The sequence below is a fragment of the Kogia breviceps genome, chromosome 7, assembly GCF_026419965.1.
Source record: "Kogia breviceps isolate mKogBre1 chromosome 7, mKogBre1 haplotype 1, whole genome shotgun sequence".
Taxonomy (NCBI): Eukaryota; Metazoa; Chordata; class Mammalia; order Artiodactyla; family Physeteridae; genus Kogia; species Kogia breviceps.
This window is the reverse complement of record NC_081316.1, coordinates 72,827,297-72,844,299: the sequence shown is the minus strand read 5'-3', so window position 1 is coordinate 72,844,299 and position 17,003 is coordinate 72,827,297. Positions and strand designations below refer to the sequence as shown.

The 17,003-nt window shown below is 39.0% G+C and overlaps 1 protein-coding gene across 1 annotated transcript in view; it reads left to right on the top strand.

The window, feature by feature from the left end:
• ARHGAP42 (Rho GTPase activating protein 42) overlaps positions 1–17,003 on the top strand; it is a 289,337-nt gene that overhangs the window by 91,523 nt on the left and 180,811 nt on the right. The window contains exon 3 of the mRNA XM_059070720.2: positions 5,900–5,961. Coding sequence (XP_058926703.1) covers positions 5,900–5,961 — 62 coding nt within the window. The remainder of the gene's footprint in view (positions 1–5,899; positions 5,962–17,003) is intronic.

Sequence of the window (17,003 nt, the reverse complement as noted above, 5' to 3'; positions counted from 1 at the left end):
TGGCAAATACAGCCAGGAAAGTTTCATGCAGGTGGCAAGAATGTGGATAGCTAACATAATTTTCCAAAGTATCTGGCCTATCCTTTTCATAATATTTTATGAAGTCTAGAATAAGAGTTGGTATGTTTCTACTTATAGAGCAAATAGATGGTGGGAATGTATTGTTAAATTTATCTATTGAAAGCCCACTGTGTATTAAGTATTGTTTTTGGAATATTACTCTCACTAAATCAAACTCCTGTCATACCACCTAGGTATCGTCAAGATCTATCATTGCAGGACCAGCTGTTATATTCAGTGTTAGTCTGGACCCCCAAAATCAGATAATGCAGTGGTTTTTATTTATGTGAATATTAGTAAATAAAATATGGAGCATCACAAATAATTGATTATAAGAGAAAATATTCGGGTATCAGAAATTTGCATGTAATAAAAATGTTTTCAGGTTTTGCTTAAGCAAAGTCTTAGAAAAAAATGGCTCAAGCAGTCACAAAATCCATAGCCATTTTGTATAAGGCCCTGTGATGAGTGCCGAGAGAGTCATTTTGTATATGTTTTGTGCCCAAGGTCTGGTGGAGAATAGACTCCCTCTAGTTTTCATGGTCTCTTAAGGCATTTATGGGTCTCATGCACCAGAGATTCTAATACTGGCTTCTAATCTCTGGAGTACTGCTGGGGAACACTAACTAGGCAGCTTGGATCTGCCTGATTTGTGTCGGTGGTACCTGTTAGACTTTGAGGGTGGGGGAGGCAGGGAAGTGACTGGCTAGCCATCTGCCCTTTCTCCTAAAACCCAATTTATGTGATAATACCTCGAATTATTTTATACTTGCGTTATAGGATTGTTAATTTCTGTTTTCTTTCCTTGTTATGTTGTGCTTAGTAAACTATTAATGTGATACTTTGACATCATTATAAAGAAAAATATTTAGGGGAAAACGTTAGATATGGGTTTAAAAAGTTAGTAGGCCACTGTCCCTAATTCATGAAATAAATTATTTTGTGTTCTTGACAGTTTCTTTTCTTATAGAACAAATGATGAATCTGAAAGCTTCATTTGGACCAAGAAACATAGTATGTTTTTATAGAACTAGGACTGTAATATTTAAAGAGAACAATCTTAGTTTTTTTGAAGTCATTTCCCTGAAAAATCAACCAAAGAAAAAGAGGGAACAAAAGTTACTGTCAAATTGGGGCAGACCCAGAAAACTGCTGGAAGGAGAGTCGTTTTCATTGTGAGGAACCAGACATGCAGTTGCTTTTGCAAATGTTAAAATTTCTCCCCAGACTTCCTCATTATAATCTACTATTGTCATACTGAGTCTATAAATAGTATTTATAAGGGAAACAGACCAGAAAGCCATTCAAGTAAAGCAGAAAATGACCATTAAGTTTTGGACAAAGAGGTACAATAGCAAAATGAGAACTTTGAGTTTCCTTCCTTGTAACCAAAATCTGATTTAAGGCAACACCACAATTTTGGAGTAGCAGTTACCTTGGGGAGACCTTTGGACTTCTGAAGTCATCATCGTAAAATACTCCCTGGGACCACTAGGCCACTGCTACGTAGGCCAGTGAACATTTTCTGGGTTGATCAACTGGAAGGTTCTAGGATACCCACGTCAGTCTAAAATCAAGTTATAATCTCATTTATGTAAAAAATACCATGGGCTTCCCTGGTGGCGCAGTGATTGAGAATCCGCCTGCCGATGCAGGGGACAGGGGTTCGTGCCCCTTTCCGGGAGGATCCCACATGCCGCGGAGTGGCTGGGCCCGTGAGCCATGGCCACTGAGCCTGCGCGTCCGGAGCCTGTGCTCCACAACGGGAGAGGCCACAACAGTGAGAGGTCCGCATACCACACACACACACACACACACACACACACACACACACACACACAAACCTGCTGACAGGCTTCTGTGTGCTAGATATTTATTTACCCTTTGAGAAAATTAATAATATGTGGTCTGTGCCCTCCTAGGGTGTAGGCTAATAGGAAAATAAAGTGTTTTTCATTATTTGTTTAAAAAGTTATAGATTATTTTTTAGACTTTACAAAAACTAGCAATCTCCTTTTCTACCAGTCCCTGCCACTCAATTCCTCAGAAAGACTGTTGCAGGAGAATGGGGTATCAGAGGATGGTCATGTCCCAGGTCTTGGGCGAGTCCCTGGGATGCACCGCCAAGTGAGGGTCCTTGGCTTTGCACAGGTAAGAATTCAAGAGTGAGCCATAGTAAAGTGAAAGCAAGTTTATTTAGAGAGATAGACATTCCATAGGCAGAATGTGGTCTAAGAAAGCGAGAGCAGCCCCGAAATACTGGGTGGTTAGTTTTTAATGGGCTGGGTAATTTCATAGGCTAAGTGGGGGGGGAGGATTATTCTATTTTGGGGAGGGGGCAGAGATTTCCAGGAATTGTGCCACCGCCCATTTTGGGGTCTTTTATGGTTATGGCACCTGTGGGTGTGTTATTTAGCATATGCTAAGTATTACAGTGAGTGTGTAATAAGGCTCAAGGTCTACTGGAAGTCCAGTCTTCTGCCATCTTGGGCCTAATGGGTTCTAACCAGTTTTTGTCCTATCCTGTTCTTCATAATGGCTGTGTCATTCTTTTAAAGGATGTGCCCTGCTCCGTTCTTTCCTGTCTCAAGACCACTTTGAACTTTTAGCCATTCCTCAGTTTCTTTCAAGACCATGATCACCTTGCTACTTCTTGAGTTTTTCTTGTTGTTGTTTTGTTTTTTAGTTTTAGGTACCATCCTTTCACTTCATAGTGTTGTCACACTATGTCTTGAGTTCATACTATCTAACATGCTCCTTTCCCTTTCTCTCAATAGAGTTAAAACTTCATTTTGGCAAAATGAATTCAATTTTTAATGTTTATATTTCAGTGATTTTGTACATATTACAACTCAGTTATTTCAATTATTTTGATTGTGTTATTTGTATAACTTTGTTTTCCCAGGAGTTAATACACTTGTCCCTTGGTATTTGCAGGGGATTGGTTCCCGTACCCCCTGGCTATCAGAATCCACAAATGCTCAAGTCCTTAATATAAAATCCCGTAGTATTTGCATATAACCTATGCATATCCTCCCATATTACTTTCAGTCATCTCTAGATTACTTACAATACCTAATACAATGTAAATGCCACGTAAATATTTGTGGCACGCAGAAAATTCAGGTTTTGCTTTTTGGAACTTCTGGAATTTTTTCCCCCTGAATATTTTTGCTCACTAGCTATAATTGCCTTTGAGTTTTCTTTAAAAAAAAAAAAAAAAAAAGCGCTTCCCTGGTGGCGCGGTGGTTGAGAGTCCGCCTGTCGATGCAGGGGACACAGCTTCGTGTCCCTGTTCGGGAAGATCCCACATGCCGTGGAGCGGCTGGGCTAGTGAGCCATGGCCGCTGAGCCTGCGCGTCCGGAGCCTATGCTCCACAACGGGAGGGGCCACAGCAGTGAGAGGCCTTCATACCGCAAAAAAAAAAAAAAAAAAAAGTGTAAATTTCCTCTCATTACATTTAGACACATCAGGATATTGATCAGTTCTATTTTTCTTTCTCTGAAGACATTTCCTGGAGCTTCTAACCTATTGCTCCAGTGTAGACAAGAGCCTCTCTGGACCTTTGGCACAATTGTCCTAGAATAGGTATGTGTTGTCCTGAGAATTCCATTTGCATCTTTGCTTTTCTAGAATTCATATTTTCTTTTTATGTTTTGTTCCCAAGGTTTGTGAGAGTGTGTTAACCAATATCTTTTGATAAAAGAAAGCATATGAGGACTTCCCTGGGGGTGCAGTGGTTGAGAGTCCGCCTGCTAATGCAGGGGACAGGGGTTCGTGCCCCTTTCCGGGAGGATCCCACATGCCGCGGAGCGGCTGGGCCCGTGAGCCATGGCTGCTGAGCCTGTGCGTCCGGAGCCGGCGCTCCTCAATGGGAGAGGCCACAACAGTGAGAGGCCCGTGTACCGCAAAAAACAAAAAACAAAAAACAAAAAAAAGGAAGCATATGAGAGTAAGGTTTTTTGTTTTTGTTTTGATATTTATTAAAAAGGTTGGGTGGTGTTTGGTTTTGTTTTGATATTTATTAAAAAGGTTGGGCGGTGTTAAGTTAAAAATCTGGGGTTAAAGTGCTTCTTATACAGACTTTCAACTAGTGTACTCTTTCTTTTTACATCTCTTCTTATTTTCTCACCTCAGGAGTACCCGTTGCCCCTCCTTCTGTAGCCCCAAATGACGTACTTTTTGTCTTCTTTCTCTGCAGGCATGTTAACATTACCTTCCATCATTCAAAGTTTTGTTGACTTTTTCCAGGCTCATCAACAGATCTTCAATGGCTGTAGATAGCTGCCAGAATGATGACTGGATATTTCTTTACCGAAAGTACAAACATATAATATGCTATTGCACACTCCAGTTAAAATCTTCTATTTGTAAAATGTTTTTCTCTTCAACATATTGTTGTTAAAACTGGGTTGTAATGTAGCAATGATAGTTATTTCTGCAGAAATTAAAATCACATTTTTAAACACTTAGAAAAGTTCCACTTACCTTAAGGCCATTACTGTGTTTATGAGATTAATGTGAGTCTCCCAGGTAATCCTTTGATTTCTGTTTTGGTAACTGAATAAAATACAGTGTGAAGTAATCATAGGAATAGAATTTCAAACCAGCTTAGTTAGTGTAAGCCTAGTGGTTTTGAAAAGAGAAGAAAAATCTGAGATTGTAATTTTAAATTCTTAAATGGAAAATATTCTTTCTCTTTCTTAATGAGTTCTGTTGGTAAGACTCTTGATGTGTTGTTGTCAACTCACCTCCCTTTATTGTAGACTTTATGCCAGACTTACTAGACTTCTGGCCTCACAGGATGTTTTCAATCTTAGTGTGGATGAAGGAAGAGGTGGGAGACTAAAGAATAAGGACATAGAAGGGAAGGTTCAAGGCTTAAATCAAAATAAAATTTGCATTCACCTTATTTCTTTTGTTAGTTTTGTAATCCAAACATTCCAACTTTAGTTAGTAATTCACATTAAGTATAAGTTACAGAAATTGATGTGCATGAATTAATCTTTCACAGTTTACTGTGTGGCACTGTGCACTTTTAAAGAATATGCTATTGTAACTCCCTATGTACTTATTTTTTCATTTGTCCTCCCTAAGTTCCTGAACACTTCCCAAGCCTCAACAATATAGGTTCAGATAGTTTTCTAAGGCAGTGCTTCTCTCAATGTGCAAAGGGATCAACTAGGGATCCCGTTAAAATGCAGATTCTGGGCTGGGGCCTGAGCCTCTATATTTCTAATAAGCTCCCAAAATGTTGATGCTAGTGGTCCTCTGACCATTCTGACTAGCAAAGGTCTAAAGTACCTTGGATATGAGAGTGATACAGTAATACAGAATACAGAATCTGTTTTTAAGTATATATGTGTTGAGCTTCAAGAAAGAAGTCAGTTGGAGACTTTGCATTACTGGCTGCTACTAAGTACATCTTAGTACTGGATTTATTGCTTCTTATGGATTTATTGCTTCTTATAGATTTAATGAATTTATTATTTGTAGGATTCTGTTTAGAAGTGATTCTAGTACTACGCTTTTGTTTATTAATGTGTAAATTTTATTTATTAAATATATAAACTATATTCCCCTAGTGCCTTTGAAGAAAAAATATTATACTTGATATGTGCTAAACTTCAATTTGTAGCCCACAAACATCTCTTATATATAGCTGTTAGTCATTGAAATCCTATTGTATATACTGTTTCCTGCTTATAAAAACACAAAACCACAGAATATATACAAATACATAAGTATCTTTATTGTAATGTTTATTCTTGTGCAATTGGATATCAGCAATGTAAAGAGGTTAATGCTTTTTTTTTTTTTAACTTATCTTCTAAATAGCTCAGTCACTAAAAGAATTTGCAAGACTGCTCATCGCAGTAGAAGAAGAAAGGAGAAGACTGGTAAGTCTCTTCTCCATTTCTTAAGAATAATGCTTTGTTTGGGCGTGTTAAAAGAAAAAATAGACCTTCTGAATTAGATTTAGCCATACCAGATTTTATAACTTGATACATGTACTGAATGTTACAGAAAAGATTTGTGAGTATGATGATCAAATATTGCTAATAAGGTATACCATTTCTTTTTGTTTCATTTGGTCAGCAGATATAAATTACATTCATTTTACTTTCCATTTAGTTGTTCTGAGAATTAAAAGTATTAAACAAACTGCCATGAAGAAACCCATTCTAATTGAGCAGTCTTCTAAATAACCTTAGTGTTATAATGAAGACACATTACAAGTATTAAAGACAGTTTTTTGGAAGGAGCAACTAACTTTGCCAGGGTGTTAGCAGGGGACTTTCTTGAAAAGGTGACATTTGAATTGGGTCTTGAAGGCTCGGAGGATTTTGCTGGGCTGGGAAGAATGGGAAAGCATTCTACGTTGACACATTAACTTATGTGACAATATCAGAGCGTGGTTATTAGTAATACATTTATCCACTCACAGATATAATTTTGTACCCATCGTGTTCAAAGTTCTGTGTAGGCCCCTGTCTATGACCCAGGCTGCCCGTTCGCATATGGAAAAAATGGTAGTATATATCCCACAAGATTGTTGTAAAGCATTTGTAGTAGCGCCTAGCACATTATAAATAAATGCTGATGGTGGTAAAGATGTTGGTTGTCAGTTACAGTGAGGGTTACAGACATTTAAAACATCATCTTTGATATCACTGGCTTCACCATCCTGTTGGGGAGTTATATATACACATAAATAAAGTGCTTGGGTTGTGGGCTGAATGGGCTAGGAACACAGCAGTTTGGTGTCATTTAGCTCAATAGATGAGGAAGAGAAATTTGAGGAGGGTGCTGTTAAGGAGGCCCTGACTCCTGCGGATCATTGCCTGAGCTGAGGGAGAATCACACAACTAAGACATGGCAGTTATATAAGTGAGCTTGAGCGGAGGCCACAGGTGGGAGAAAGTACTGTGTATATTTGTAGAATAAGGCAGAGGGTTCTTAGAAGTTATCAGTAGAAGATTGGTTGGTAGTTTTGGGTGTATGTGGCGTTTAAGAGCCAGGCTAAGAAGTTTTGGTCTTTGTTATAGGCTGTGGGAAAATTGCTAGAAGTTTTTGATAGAAGAATGAGAGGATCAATATGGGATTTAGGAGAGATTAATTCGGTGGCCATGTGGGAGACATATTAGGTAAGGAAGAAATGTTGTGGAGAGGGGTGACCATGTTTTCTTAGGAAACATCAGCTTACCATAGGACTGGTCCCAGTATCAGAGAGATAGCCATGCAATGTGATCTGTTCTAGATAGAGATGAGCCACTGTGGGAGACTGACCCTCTCTGGGGTGGTCAGAAAAAGCTTTTCTGTGGGGGTGACTTGACACTTTTTTTTTTTTTTTTGCGGTACGTGGGCCTTTCACTGTTGTGGCCTCTCCAGTTGCGGAGCACAGGCTCCGGATGCGCAGGCTCAGCAGCCACGGCTCATGGGCCCAGCCGCTCTGCAGCATGTGGGATCCTCCCGGACCGGGGCATGAACCCATATCCCCTGCATCGGCAGGCGGACTCTCAATCGCTGTGCCACCAGGGAAGCCCACTGACACTTTTAAGTGTTTTATACATAAGCCTTCATAAACTTCTATACAATAGAAGTTCAGGTTCCATGGGGAGATGTGGGTGGTATGTGCACTTACAGCCCAGAAGATGAGCTGATGATGGAAGTGGGAAAGAGTGGTTAGAGAGAAGTGAAAATAAAGAGCTGGAAATGGCATGGGAACCAGGAGAATACAGTTGACCCTTGGACAACATGGGATGGAACTGCATGGGTCTAGGTATATGCAGATTATTTTCGGTAGTAAATACTACAGTGCTACACAATTTACTGTTGGCTGAATCCGTGGATATGGAGGGCTGACTATCAGTTACATGCGGATTTTCCACTATGCCGCTAACTCCTCTGTTAGTTAGGGTTCTGGGTTGAGTGATTCAAATCCTGTGCAAATAGTTCAGGAGAGCAATGAGTCAACTAGCATGGGCTATAATTATAGAAAATGTATAAGAGTATGGGAAAGTGTGTTGTAGCTTGCAGGAGGAAAAACAGCCAAGAGAATGTTCTTCTAGCACTGAGGAGAGGCCTGGAGGCACCAAGGGAAAAGCTCTTCTTCTGTGCTGGGACAAAAGAGAGAATTGGTTAAAACATAGAACTTTGGACAGTAAATTGGTTGGTTGGACAGATGGATAATAGTGTTAGGAAGGAGTGGTCATCTGCTGTGAGGAGATTGTAGAAACAGTTTAGAACAGCCAGGAGCAGGTTCTACAAGAGAAAAGGGACTCCTGGTCAGGGATAAAGAGCCATTGAAGTTAAACATCATGAATATGTCCAGGAAAGATTGATAACCATGTTTTCATGGATTTTTCTAACAATACCCAGAGCCCTGGATTGTGAGTGGTAAGAACAGTTGGGAGGTCAGATTCAGGTAGGTGGTTGGCACAGAAGACATGGTGTTGGATTACAAGGACGTGGATTTATATGATATGAAAATGGGTCCTGATTGAGTACAGGACTGAGGCAGGAGGATACTGATACCCTTAGGAAGCAGAGAGGGCAAGCATGACTGCTTACCTATAATGAAGGTTAACTAGGAACACAGGAGATTCTAAGAGAGGACAAGGACATTGTGATCAGGAGTGGCAGTTGAAACATAGTGAATTTGGCAATGGAGCTAGTTTAGATAGTGATAAAGTTAAAGTGTGGCTGAGCAGGGAGAAAGACCCTAGAAATTAGGAAAGCTGAGCTCTGAAGTTTGGATGTTTTGTGAGCAGGATGTTGAGATCATTCAATATGATAATAGGATAAAGGCCAAAAACCAAGAAGTGGCTGAGGAATGTGGTAGAGTGTTTCATAAGCAGTGGAGATGGAGATTGGCCCACCAGCTCATAGTGTTTCAAGGATCTTCATTTCTGCCCTTAAGCATGTTTCTCATGTTGGAGCAAGGAGGGAATTCTACATTCATGAGTGAAGTCATACTGTGCGTTTTGATTGCCTTACCTGTTGTTTCAGAGAAGGTCTGAGATAAAAAATGCAAAATGATGAAGAAAAATCTCTATAGATGAAAGACTAAGGGATTGCATTTCCACAAAGATTATATAAAAGTAATCTTTTAAACACACAAATCTAAATATTGGAGTATTTAATCAACACTTCCAGTCATTTGGTGTTACTATAACTGAAGATACAGCTGGTAATGGATTTTGTGCAAAGAATTTGTATTTTAAAAAGTAGTGCCGGGCTTCCCTGGTGGCGCAGTGGTTGAGAGTCCTCCTTCCGATGCAGGGGACGTGGGTTCGTGCCCCGGTCCAGGAGGATCCCACATGCCACGGAGCGGCTGGGCCCGTGAGCCATGGCTGCTGAGCCTGCGCATCCGGAGCCCGTGCTCTGCAGCGGGAGAGGCCACAACAGTGAGAGGCCCGCGTAAAAAAAAAAAAAAAAAAAAAAAAAAAAAAGTAGTGCTTCATTTAGGAAGTAGAATATTTTAAGTGTACTAGGAAAGTGTAAAAGAGTTCTATAACTGATTATAAAGTCAATTCATCATTCTGTTTTTAGTGATAAATCATGACATTGTATATTAATTGAATTTAACCAAAACCTAAGCATGTCAGAACAGTGACTAAACAAAAATAAAATCTCAGGAAGATGAAAAAGGACACAACAGTTTAAACAAATTCTCTTGCTTCCAATGATTTACCATACTGAGGATATCATCTGGGTAACCTAAAGTCTATTTGCAGAGAAAGAGCCTAAAGAAACATTGATTTTTAGAAATGGAATTTCCTCTTTGCTCTTTACTAACTTTAAGTATTGAGTTTTTGAAAACAAACTCTTCTAAAGCCAACTGAAAATGCATAGTTTTAATGCAACAAAAAGTGACCCAGAGTAAGTTTGAAAATATCTATTTCAGACACTTTTGAGGGTATAGTTTATCCTGTCATACTTCTCACTCAAAAACCCATTTTCCATGATTTGACATTTTCCAAGATGTCAATTGACACTTGCCATCAAGGGGCTAATAGAGAACAGCCTTTTAACAAGAAAAATATAAGAAATAATTTAATAGCCCTTTGTAATGGCCTTAGTAAAATGCTTATTACTTGCAGTTGGGATATGGTATTGATTAGTGAAAGAGGCTTTTTTTTAAAAGTGCATCTTTATTGGAAATGTTAGGGTTTCCCCCCAAGGAATGCAGCATGTCCATGCTTTTGATTAGAGATGTCATAAATTGGGTGTCTAGGTGGAAAGATTCTGAGATGGTCCCCAATGTAGACAAGGGCTTCTAAGCCATATAAACTTGGTGGTAAGGTCTCTTCAGTTTCTGTTTCTCCACAGGAACTGCTCTATTTTACTTCAGATCATAGCTGACTGGGCTGTGCAAATGCTACCATTTAGCCCATGCTGTTCAAAATTAATTTGAACAAATATTAACATATCAAGAGAACCCTCTGGAGAAGCATGAAATGGTCAGTTGAGGCCTTCTGGAAGAGATCTTGGTAATTTCTCCTTTCTTATCGCTATTGAAATACTGAATTTGACCCTTTTGCCTCCAGGCCTTTGGACCTGACATCCCTCTCTCCCTGAAGCCCTGGAACTGTACTTAACCCCTCATTCGTCCCTTCTCAATACTCTGCCTCTAGTTCCCTATTCTCCATCTCCCTGGGCTTTCTTTCTGCTCTCAGTGTGTCTCTACAAGCTTCTTTTAGATTTAGACCTTTGCATTTGTCATTTCTTCTGCCTTGAACATCCTGATCCATATCCTCTCATGATTGGTTCCATTTTGTCCTTCAGACTTCACCTTCTATATCTCCTGGGGGCTTGCACTTTCCATACAGTTTAAATTAGTCCCCTTTGGTATTTCTTTGATAGAAATACCCGCTCTCATGCAGCTTGCGTTCTACTGGGGAGAAACAGACATTTAAACAAATTATATCTGAGGGAGGTAAGTGCTAAAAAGAAAAATAACGCACCTGGTAAAATATGTTGCCATTTATTGGGATGAAGAAGGAGATGAGGGAGAAATAGTTAAAATTTGAATCTATTTAGGTGTTTACTGGATATCCAAGTAGGCTTGTTGAGGGACCATCTGGGTATATGTATGAGTCTGGAGTTCAGGGGAACAGATGGAACTAGAGATATAAATTAGACATTGTCAACATGTTGAGAGTATTTAAAGCTGTGGGAATGTATGAGGTCACCCAGTCTGTGAGTGTGCAGACAGAAAAGGTGGGAGGGTCAAGCCCTGAGGTGTGGAGTCCAGAGTTTGGTCAGATGAGGTAGAATCAACAAAGGAGATTTGGATCAGTAAGAGAACCAGGGGAGAGCTGGTTGGACAGCTTGCTGGAAGTCCCATTTATTCACTTGGCTATGGTGGAGATGTAGGGCAATAATAAATAGAAACGTACAGGATGTGGACCAGAGGCTGTAGCCTTCTTCAGGATGGAGGCTCCAAATTATCTGTTTACCCTATGCTACTCCTCCACCCCAGGCCCTGGGCACTCACTTTCTGGGTACTCAGAGTCTCTGACCTTGACAAAAAAAGTTTTGGTGTGCATGTGTGTTGTTTGTTTTGGGTGTGGGTACGTGTGCGTAGCAATGTAGATTTTTAAAAATCTTTGTCTCTAATTAAGGAAGCCAGAACTTCAGAATATTTTAGCTTGTGTTTATCATGAAGAATTCATGTAGATGAACTTGTTTCTTATGGTTTTCATTTTGATTGATACTAGAAACCTCTTATTTTTACTGTTATTACCCATAACATTCACATTTGACCTTGTACAGTTACACATTTCACTTCAGGTTTCCCAGGATTTGTATTCTTTCTATTCATTGCCCATGTTTGTCTTTTTTATCTTTGGGCAATGAAAGTACTTTCCTGAAATAGACTAGGTGTCTGGGCATTACTTTGGAATAACAACAACAACAAAAAGATGAGGTACTAAGAGGTGAAATGTGTAACCTTAATAATTACTTCCTTTGTAAGAGTTTTGAAACCTCTGCTTTCCTTTGTTATAATTTTTTGTTGTTATTATACTTTTTTAAAAGCATAATCAGTCCTATATAAGGGTTAATGAGGGATAAAATCAAAATAGTTTTAGATCTGTTTTAAAAAAAGAAAAAATGTGTCAAACATAAATTACTTGATTATTGATATATGATTTCAGTCTCTTATATGAGTCTTAAGAGATTTAAAAAACATATCTGTGATATCTGTTACACTAGACACTAGTCATCTGTGTCTATTTAGCACCTGAGATGTGTTAGTTATTATGTGGTTTGCATTATATTTCTATTGTGAAGCACTGCTGTACAAAATAACAACTGACCCTGAGCATTTTCAAGGAACCAGGCACTGCTACAATTGCTTATATATATATATATATTTTGTTTGTTTGTTTGTTTGTTTTTGTTTTTTTTTGGTGGTACGTGGGCCTCTCACCGCTGTGGCCTCTCCCGTTGCGGAGCGCAGGCTCCGGACGCACAGGCTCAGCGGCCACGGCTCACGGGCCCAGCCACTCCGCGGCACGTGGGACCCTCCCGGACCGGGGCACGAACTCGTATCCCCTGCATCTGCAGGCGGATTCTCAACCACTGCACCACCAGGGAAGCCCAATTGCTTATATTTTTACCTAATTTAATCTGCACAGCAACCCTCTCAGGTGTATGCTATTAATAGATACATTTTAAAGAGGAGCAAATTCAAAGGCACATAGTAATAAGTGGTACCCGAGGGTTTAATCCCAGGCTGTTGGGCTCCAGAGCCTCCACATAATTCATACTGTTACAGACTAAGACTTTTAAAACAAAAAATTGCATAACAATAGCAAACATTATTAATATATTATTAATATATATATTAATATAGTATTAATATAGTATGTGAAATGCTCTATTAATTGCTGTAGGTGTATTATTTCAGTATCTTAGAAAAATTAGGGAAGATCACAGATTAGATTAAATCTAATTTAAAAATTAGATTTTTAAATTTCTTCATATTTAAACAGGTATACATTTCAGCAAAAACTTAATTCATTAATCCATTGACAGTTCTCTCATCAAATTTTGGCATGTGAGAGCCTAAAGCCTCTCCCCACTCCTTTGAACCAAGAATTCATGAAATTGGAGAATATTTTAAATGTTGAGAAAATTACATGTCCTTATTTATCTCAATGAAAGATTTTCCTTTGTTTAATGGAAAATTTGCCATAGATTTTTGCATTGCACATATGCTGTCAGATGATACTGATTAATCTCTGAGTTTCTGGCATTGATACTGTTATATGCTTAAGTCCAATTATCTGTGAAGTAATCCAATTTCTTTTATTATCTCAGATAAATAATGCACAGTATGCCAACATTCCACATGTATGAGTATGGATTATGTTTCTGGTATGTCTTAGGCTAACATTTATTAGAAGCAAACTTTAGGTATGCTGGCCTACATACCAACATTTTTTTTTTTAATTAATTTTTTTTTTTTATTTTGGCCGTACTGTGCAGCATGTTGGATCTTAGTTCCCTGACCAGGGATCAAAGCCATGCCCCCTGCAGTGGAAATGTGGGGTCTTAACCACTGGACCGCCAGGGAAGTCCCCATACCAACATTTTTATACAATGATTTCACCTGAAATTAAAAAAAACAAAAAACAAAAAAAATCTCAATGTTCTACATGTACGAAGTTCTGATTTTTCACATTTATTGAATTGCAGAGGCTTCCCGTGATTTCCCTGATTTTCAGTTATTTGGTGAAATATGAAAAGGTAGGATTCAGAGGTGGCAGGTGACACACAATTCATCATGACTGCGATGATAGTGTCTTTTATTTTTTATTGGTAATAGTCCTAGTATTGATCTGTATGTTTTAGAGTGTGCAAAGTGCTTTTAATATATATTTTTATTTTATCCTCCAACAATCTGAAACTGAGCTCAGAATCTAGATGAGTTACTCAAGGTGATACATACCACTAAGTGACAGAGTCAAATTGAGTAGGACTCAGTTTTAGGTCTTTGGGCTTAAAGCCCATTGTTCTGTTACATCCTGTGTCTTCTCTTTTTTTATTTAAATTTTAAACTCCTTGAGGACAGAGGCCTGATCTGTTTTGTAGTTTTTTTTCCCTTGGGTATATTAGCTGTTCTGAAAACTGTTTTGGTTGTCCAAAATTTAGAATAATGCATACTCCTTTACAGAAAAAGAAAAGGTGGTTTTGATAGTTATCACAGCTTCCTATTTGCCATTTCTCAGATTGTCTACTTAATTCATTATGATTATGTTTAAAAGAGAAATAAACTTTTTTTGAGTAAAATTTGCTAATTTTGTGTGAAGATCTTTAATAGGGTAATTGCTAGGGTTTCAGAAAATACCTCAAAGTGTTCATATTTGTGAATTATGTCTTTTGATTCTATAACTGAAAAAGTCTTAGGACACAATGATGACTAGAAATGTCTGTCAAAATTCTGAAAATATTTTTGAATAGATCTAGTGTAGTGGTCAGACAGTGAAGCTGTCCTGACAGGCTGCCTTTGAGCCATTTCCCTGCTCATTCACTCTTCTACCCTAGAGTGTAGGAAAGGGGATAAAAGAGAAAACTTGAGACTTGATTGTCATGTTCCGTACCAGCTCTCGCATAAGAAGGAAAGCAGCTTGTACCTTCTGTAGTTAAATTAAGGTTTGTATGCTATTCTAAGTTATGTTCCCGGTGAATTTGAGGTTCTTGCTTCATTGTGAAGGAATTCGGAGTTGAAGTGATAGGTAAGAAGTGGATTTATTTAGAGAAACACACTCCACAGGCAGAGTGTGGGCCATCACAGAAGGCGAGAGAGCTCCTAAATATGGCATGGTTAGTTTTCATGGGCCGGGTAATTTCATAGGCTAATAATTGGGAGGATTATGCCAGTTATTTTGGGGAATGGGTGGAGATTTCCAGGAATTGGGCCACCATCCATTTTTGGCCTTTCATGGTTAGCCTCAGAAGTGTCATGGTGCTGGTGGGTGTGTCATTTAGCATATGCTAATGTATTACACTGAGTGTATAATGAGGCTCAAGGTCCACTGGAAGTTGAATATTCCGCCATCTTGGACCTAGTTGGTTCTAAACAGTTTTTGTCATGTCCTTTGGCTGTGTCATTCTTTTAAAGGTTGTGCCCTGTCCCCTTCCCTCCTGTTTCGGTTCTGCTGTCTTGGCTAGCAGTCAGCAGAGGGAACTGAGATGACACTAATTTTGAAATATATTTGTATTTAGGTATACCAGTTTCATTAACATTTGGGCATAATTTTTTTTCTTTTGGTTGATGCCATTCTCACAGCTGGTATTTCATGGGTGTATATCAAATTGCTAGATTTAAAGATTTGTAAATGGAAATGTGGCAGTAAGCATCCAGTCTTTATATTCTCCTGTTTCCAAAGACCCCTTTATATTTTTAAGATTAACCTTGACTGTATGGAAGGATTTAGGGGAACTTTTCCACCAGATAGTGCTATTTTAAAAGTAGCCAATTTAAAATAGGGTATGTGAATAAAGAACTTTCACTTTTTTTTTCCTGTCAAGACATAAACTGTACTGAAAATTTCCTTTTCAGTTTTGCTACTTTGGCATGAATCTTTGGGTGTTAGGTTTCTGTTGCTTGTGGCTGCAAGAGTCTGCTGCTGGACACAGCACCTGTGCTTACCATTTCTAATTCTTCCATCTTCCTGCCTTTGCCATTGATCCCAGTTGTATAGGCTTTACTTTGGAGTCTTAATAATTGTATATCATATTTTCAAAAATATATTTATTCTGTGGTGTTGGTCATCATATTTCATTGATACCGTTGGGTATGTGTTAGTCTTTACTACATTTATAAACCATGTTTTGATTTGTTTTTATTTTTAAGATTTATTTATTATTTATTGACTTATTTATTTTTGGCTGCGTTGGGTCTGAGTTACAGCACGCAGGATCTTTGTTGAGGCACACGGGATCTCTCACTGTGGTTTGCAGGCTCTTCGTTGTGGTGCGAAGGCTTCTCTCTAGTTGTGGCAGGCGGATTTTCTCTTCTCTAGTTGTGGCAAGCAGGTTTTCTCTTCTCTAGTTGTGGCCTGCAACCTCCAGGGCGTGTGGGCTCTGTAGTTTATGGCATGTGGGCTCTAGTTGAGGCGCGTGAGCTCAGTAGTTGTGGTGCACGGGCTTAGTTGCCCCACTGTATGTGGGATCTTAGTTCCCTGACCAGGGATCGAACCTGCGTCCCCTGCATTGTAAGGCAGATTCTTTACCACTGGACCACCTGGGAAGTCCCTTGATTTGTTTTTTGATAGTTAGGAAACACAAAGATACTTTGATACCATAAATAGTAAATATATAAAGTCATTTTGTCACCATACCCCAAAGTTTTAATATCTGGATGGGGCATTTAATTTTAAAGAGCAAAGAAAATAAACCTAAGTAGACGTAAGTTAAACTTGAAAAACAGCAGTAAAAGATAAGCATGAGGGGAAATTTTAAATGATGTGACAAAGCTATCTGTGGTTCAGAGATATCAGCTGACAGACCAACCAGGTATTCAGAAATAATAAGTTGGGATGTTCTTCAGTGAGCAAAATGTTTTTGTCTTTATGATTAAACCACAGTCATATTGTCCATGCTCTACAGGAGAAATTATACATTTAATTACCATCCAGATAAAAGAGACTGAAAGCTTTTTTTTTTTTGCTGTACGTGGGCCTCTCACTGTTGTGGCCTCTCCCGTTGCAGAGCACAGGCTCCGGACGCGCAGGCTCAGCGGCCATGGCTCACGGGCCTAGCCGCTCCACGGCATGTGGGATCTTCCCGGACCGGGGGGCACAAACCCGTGTCCCCTGCATCGGCAGGCGGACTCTCAACCACTCCGCCACCAGGGAGGCCCTGAAAACTTTTTTAATTACACTTTTCTTTATTTTGAGATAATTATAAATTCACATACATACAG